General features: G+C 37.8%; 1 protein-coding gene across 4 annotated transcripts in view; it reads right to left on the minus strand.

The window, feature by feature from the left end:
- Positions 1-6,288, minus strand: part of pcdh10b (protocadherin 10b) — a 49,463-nt gene that overhangs the window by 31,224 nt on the left and 11,951 nt on the right. For 2 of the 4 annotated variants that reach the window (XM_016666916.1, XM_007543527.2), the window contains exon 4: positions 3,160-3,317. In XM_016666916.1, the coding sequence (XP_016522402.1) occupies positions 3,160-3,317 (158 nt within the window). Of the gene's footprint in view, positions 1-3,110; positions 3,318-6,288 lie in introns of all 4 variants that reach the window. The other 2 variants (XM_016666917.1, XM_016666915.1) reach the window with 1 other exon arrangement.

Consider the following 6,288-nt stretch of genomic DNA (forward strand, 5'->3'; position numbering starts at 1 on the left):
TGAAATGCCTTGCTGCTGAAATATGCTATACAAATAAAATTTGATTGATTGATTGATTGATTGATTGATTGATTGATTGATTGATTGATTGATTGATTGATTGATACAGGCTGTGTAAAATGACTGAGGGGGGAATCTTTGTTCAAAGCAATCTGTAAGGATGGAACTAAGCTGAACACAGAGTAAGTTCGAGAATTATTTGAAAAACTGAGAAGGGAGACCATCCAGACCTGGGCATTTACCAGGTCTGGACGTTCCCCCAGACTATTGCTGGGGGAACGTCTGACTGGGAGACACTTGAGTAGGTTTAGACAGACACATTTTAAAAATAAAAATACAATAACAAAGCTCCATAAGTTTGATTTCCCTTAAACACATGCTTTGCTAACCACCTTTTGATTCTATGTCAGCATTCAGTCTTCTTCAATAGGAATTGATCTGCATCCTACATCCTAGCTATTCTTTCTGAACAAAGTCTCATTTCTATTTTTATTTTCTTCTTACACTTATTCTTTTGTTAATTTAAATGTATGTTTCAACTCAATGAGATCCTGAAAAATAAACTCAATCTTCATCTGAAGGTTTGGGGTTCTTAGAACTTTGATAGTTTTGTCCATCTAATGTTATCTATAAGAAGTTTTTTCAATCTGAAGAAAATTAAGCCCAAATTATGATGCTGCTGCCACCAACTATTTCACTGTTAGAATGGGCTTCTTTTGGTAATGTGCTGTGCTGCGTTGTTTTTGACACCAGAATATGGAAAAAGCAAAACAGTAGAGAAAATGTCCTGATGTGCAGATGGCTGTTGTAGGTCCCAAATACAGGTGACAGAGGTGACTAGTGACGATTTAATAAGGAATATGGAAAAACAAACTTACAAAACTGAAAGGGAGTCATGGCAAAAACCAAAAATCCATGGAAGGAAAACCGGGAAGGGGGACACAAGGAGAACACAGGGCAGCACAAGGAAGTGACTGGAGTAAACAAAAGGATCTGGCAAATACTGAATGAGAAAGAGAAGCTTAAATACAAGGGAGGCTGTGAGCTGAACAAAAGGCCTGGGCCTCATGTATAAAAAAGATTGTGCAGTTTTCACACTAGCACTTGGCGTACAGACAAATTTAGAAAAGTGCGGCGTACAAAAAACTTCAGATGTACAAAGCCGTGCTCACGCGCATGCCTGCGCGCCTTTCCTGTATACATCCCAATTTGCTGGAAATAGAGCGCAGCTGCTGGTCGCCACCCATACTACAGATGTAAATTAATATAAAAAGCCTGCCGCCACATGAAGCAATAACCATGGCAAGGTTCTTTGCTTTATCATTATAAGTATTTATAGTAATAATATATATATATTTTATTTAAAAGGTGCTTTCAGGGAACATGAGGTCACCTCACAAAAATTAAAAATACATTTTAGAAAAGTGCGGCGTACAAAAAACTTCAGATGTACAAAGCCGTGCTCACGCGCATGCCTGCGCGCCTTTCCTTTATACATCCCAATTTGCTGGAAATAGAGCGCAGCTGCTGGTCGCCACCCATACTACAGATGTAAATTAATATAAAAAGGCTGCCGCCACATGAAGCAATAACCATGGCAAGGTTCTTTGCTTCATCACTATAAGTATTTATAGTAATAGTTAATATATATTTTATTTAAAAGGTGCTTTCAGGGAACATGAGGTCACCTCACAAAAATTAAAAATACATTTTAAAGAAAAAAATGTGTGAACTAAAGAACTAAAGAATAACTAGACTAAAGAAACATGATAAACTAGAGAAAAGGAAATGGACATAAAAAAATAAATAGTAAAAAGAACTGAAGAGAAATAAAACAGAAACCAGACTGATCTAATAAAGACTGAGGAACACAGAGTATTCAAACTAGAACAAATGAAAAAGGACTTGACACAAGAAATAAACCTAATTAGAATCACTAAGAAGGAACTGAAATAAAAGAGACAGGAATAAAGCAGATTTAACCAAAATAATAACAAAACTAGAATCAAAACTAGAAAACAACCAAACACCAGGAGGTCCTGAGAGAAAACACAAAAACTGCATACAAATTATAAGGGTTTTGAACTGAACTAATGCCGAAAAATATTTTTCCATTCATTGTTAAGAAGGGCTATAAATAACATTGTACATGTTTTAATGTAAGGGAAATAATACATGTTCTAAAACGATGTCCCTCATGAATTGCCTCATTTCCAAGCAGAAATAAACTTTGTGGTTAATAAATACATTTACTGAGGGTATGAATAATTATGGGTTGAATTAAATGTAATTCTGGGGATTTTCTGTGATCCTTTCTGACCTCTTTGCAAACCAAATATTTAGCAAACGATGCAAATTATTAACTGTCAGGAAAGTCCTACCTGTACAGCTGAGCTTTACTGCTGTTCTGTGAGATTTTCTATCATTTCTGGCTGATGTGAACCCAAGAAGAATGAATGCTAATGTGGGATCAAGTACAGATGTAAATTAATATAAAAAGGCTGCCGTGGTGTTTAAATACTGCATTAGTTTATGAAACTGCAAAAATGTTCAACCAAATTGCTGCAGATCCTTTTCTTAATTTTCTCTTATGAAAGATTTGATTGTTTTTTAGATGAACTGCAAGTGAGACCTGTCACATTAAAGAGGGGAAATGTTGGAAATTATTTTTATATAGCAAAAAAAAACAGACATTTTCAACAGTGAGTGTGCATCTACTCACTCAGCAGCAATCATTTGCATGATTGTGCTACAAAGAACATAAATAGTTGATCATCACAGTCAAACGTAGAGCAAATACTTGAGAAAAAAGCAAGAGTTGGCTGAACACTGAGGACAGGGTCCAGATCTGAAATGAATTTCTATCATCAGTCTAAAACTCAATTTGAGCTTTTTTCTTTGCTTGCAAGATCAGAGAATGGCTCTTTTTTAAAAAACAGAATACTTACTTAAATAAGCTGCGTAATTAGGAGCTCTGGAGCTAGGCAGAAATACTTCCAACATTTCCCGCTCTAGAGAGCCTTGGTGGGAGCTGAGTTGATGGTTTTGGAGAAAGTGGTGGTGATTTAGGGGATGGAGAAGGTGTTGGTGGTGAACAGGCGTCGCTTTACCAAATGTGGAGAATGACCTATCTGTCATTTGCTCCTGGCTTTCAAATACCTCTGTATCTGGGACTGAGTCCATGCCGGGCACATGGAGGTTGCTGCGGTAGTCTAGACCCTGGCGCCCATCAGATGGCACAAAGCTGGGCATCCAGCAGCGATCAGAGTGCCCCAGGGCCTTACACTCTTCTGTGCAGTTAGAAAACAGATCAGCACCTGCAGATTGAAGCACAGAAAGGAGGACAAAAGAGTGTAAAGTTACATAAGACTGGGATATAATAGAGAGATGAAACACAGGCATACAGAACTATGTGTAACCACAGTTGATCTCTTTGCTGTGCTTGATTCCTCATGTCAGAGGTTTGTATCTCAGAAAGGTTAAGGTCAAAACTTCCCACACAATGATTAAAAAAAACTCAGCTTTAATGCAGACATGGAGAACAAGAGCCATTGATTGTGCTGAAGTATCCCACATATGTAATGATGTCCTTCCTTTTTGTCTTTCTAGACATTTCATTGGACAGAACAATGCAGTAGTTTTATGCATAACAGCCACATAAGGAGCGTCCATTTAGTTCAGCACAGCAGTGCAAATTCTTTCTGTTGGAAGAAAAAAAAACTTTAAAAACTTAAACTTTATAAACATTAAATTAAAGCAATATGTTAGTGAGATACAGGACAGGTTTTTTTTTTCATCCAAAAGGATTGTCAGCAATGAAAAAAAGCTTTATGTTACCTGACACTGAGTTGGGATTAACAGGAGCAAATGCACCTAATTTCAGATAAACTGGCTGTCAGAATTTAAATTTACCTGAGAATTGAAATTTCATACTGTTGTTTCCCAAACTAATGTTCTAATGAAACAACCTATACATTCATCCATTCATCTGTCCATCTGTCCTATCTTGTGGTGCTGCACAGATTGACGTTACATCACCTTCATGTTTATCCATCCGAAGTTTGATTTATATCCTGGAGCTAAATTTTGCTTTAGTTACTTAAATCATCTTATGTCCATATAACCATGCCAATGGCCCCTGCTTGAGTTTTGTTTCCAAATGTGCTACTACTACTACTAATAATAATAATAATAAGAAGAAGAAGAAGAAGAAGAAGACGATAATTATAATAAAAATAATATTAATAAATTGTTTAGAGGCACCATTAGTAGACACATGAGGTCACTGGTCATTTAAAGTAGCTCCAAAGGATTGTAAAGTAATTCTAATCAAGATTGGATTCTTTAAAAACACAAAGTGAGGCAAATATAAGAATATAATCTGATTGCAGATTATAGCTCTATCACTTCTGGTATTATCTAGGTTTTGCTGGGACTTTTTATAGTGAGCAGAACTCAACTCTCCGGTTATCCTCAGGTTAGCTGATGCTCCAGGCAGTATTGAAGAAAACCTCCCTCTCTTCAACCTTTAAATTCAACGAGAAACTAAGAGGTGTTGGATTACTGACCTGCCTGAGCGCTGGGCCTTCTCACCCATTCTTCAAGCCTTTTGTGCTGTGTGAAAAGCTGGGTAAAGGGAGAACTGGAAACCTGATTTTGGCTCTTTCATGTCAAGTAATTATATGTGAGGCTTTTTACTCCCTGAATTCTTGGTGAAAATTACCTTTTGTCAGGAAGAAGAGAAGAACGCAGTTAGCAGAAACAGAGTACAGTCCAGCTCCTCCGCCCCAATGTAAGCTTTCAGCCCATTATGTTTTCTCAGCTCCATATGTTTTTTTTGTTTTGTTTTTATGGTTGTAAGGGCTCTATTCAGCAAATGCATGTTTTTTAAAACCTTAATCCTCTTGTTGTGTATGTGTGTCTAAGGGCTCAAACCTGAACTGTCCAGCTAGGGCTATCTGCCTCTAATCCCTTTGAATACAGACTGTGATTAGTCTAAGGCTGGAAGACTGTTTCCATCTTAGTAACCAATGTGTGTGTGTATGTATGGTGTGTGTGTCTGCGTGTGTGCGTGCGTGTGCGAGTGAGTGTGTGTGTGTCTGTAGGGGTCAGCAATGGGGGAATTTGCTTTGTTACAAAGCGGATTAATTTGGCTTGCTGTCGCTAACAGCTTGGAAAAGTTTCCTGTCTCCTAAGGAGAGGCTTTCATATTAAATATTAACCCACATGGCATAAATACAGCACCATGTCACCATCATATATGGCAGCCAACAGATGGGCTGCATTCAAAAATGTAAGCAAAAATAGATGCACAGAGAAATGTTACATAAAGATCAATTTCCATTTCAGAAAGGAGCCATGAGAGTCGGTGGTATTTGGACTGAACAAGATCTGAGACACACTGAGAAAGTCAAGCCACAAAACCAGACCAAGTCTTGCTAGTTTTAGCAAGATTAGATGGATGTTCCCTCAACTTCTCTCTAAAACACTGTCACCCAGTAAGGAGCAACAAAGAAATGCAGTTATACAGCTACTATCTCCTGCCCAAACACCCACATTAAACTGCCCTTAAAAGAGAGGAGTTTGAGAGAGGCACATGGGGAAACGGGTTCGTTTCCGGTGTCAGAACATCTCATCTCAGCTTGGTATTCTGCACAGAACTCACACAGGGCAAACACAAAGTTCTGATAATAACCTTCATTTGATAATTGCTATGCAGAGGCCTGAAAAATAAATTACTGATCACTGAGCTGTTACTGCAGTGATAATATGAACCACAGGCCTAATAAGGAATTCATCATGGCAGCAGGGAGAGAAAGAAGCAGAGAGGATAGAGGAGGGATTGAAAAGTGGATAAGGACCGCAACTCAATCTACTCCAAGTGTGTCACACTGGATATGTTAATAAAATGTTCTTTAAAACATGTTGTAGGAGGGGAAGCAGGTCCCTGGGGGACGTCTTAAGGTGGGAAAAGCAGTAAATGAGGTGAGATATATGTGAGGAATGGACTCAGCCTCATTTTTAAAAACCAGCAAAGTGTCAGCAGATGAGCGCTTCATTTATAAGGGATTTATATAGAAAAAGAGATGAAATTAACTGACATTAATCAAAGAACACGGAATATAAATGACTAAATAACTTGTAACTAAATGCATTAACTCTATTTAGGTCTATGTCTTGAATTTACCTCAAATCACAAAACAGGTGTGTGTATATCACTAATCTCTGCTGATTAGTATTCTACGTACACCGTGGATCATATTGCTTCATGGGAATAATATGTCTCTG

The sequence above is a fragment of the Poecilia formosa genome, unplaced genomic scaffold, assembly GCF_000485575.1.
Source record: "Poecilia formosa unplaced genomic scaffold, Poecilia_formosa-5.1.2 Scaffold840, whole genome shotgun sequence".
Classification (NCBI taxonomy): Eukaryota; Metazoa; Chordata; class Actinopteri; order Cyprinodontiformes; family Poeciliidae; genus Poecilia; species Poecilia formosa.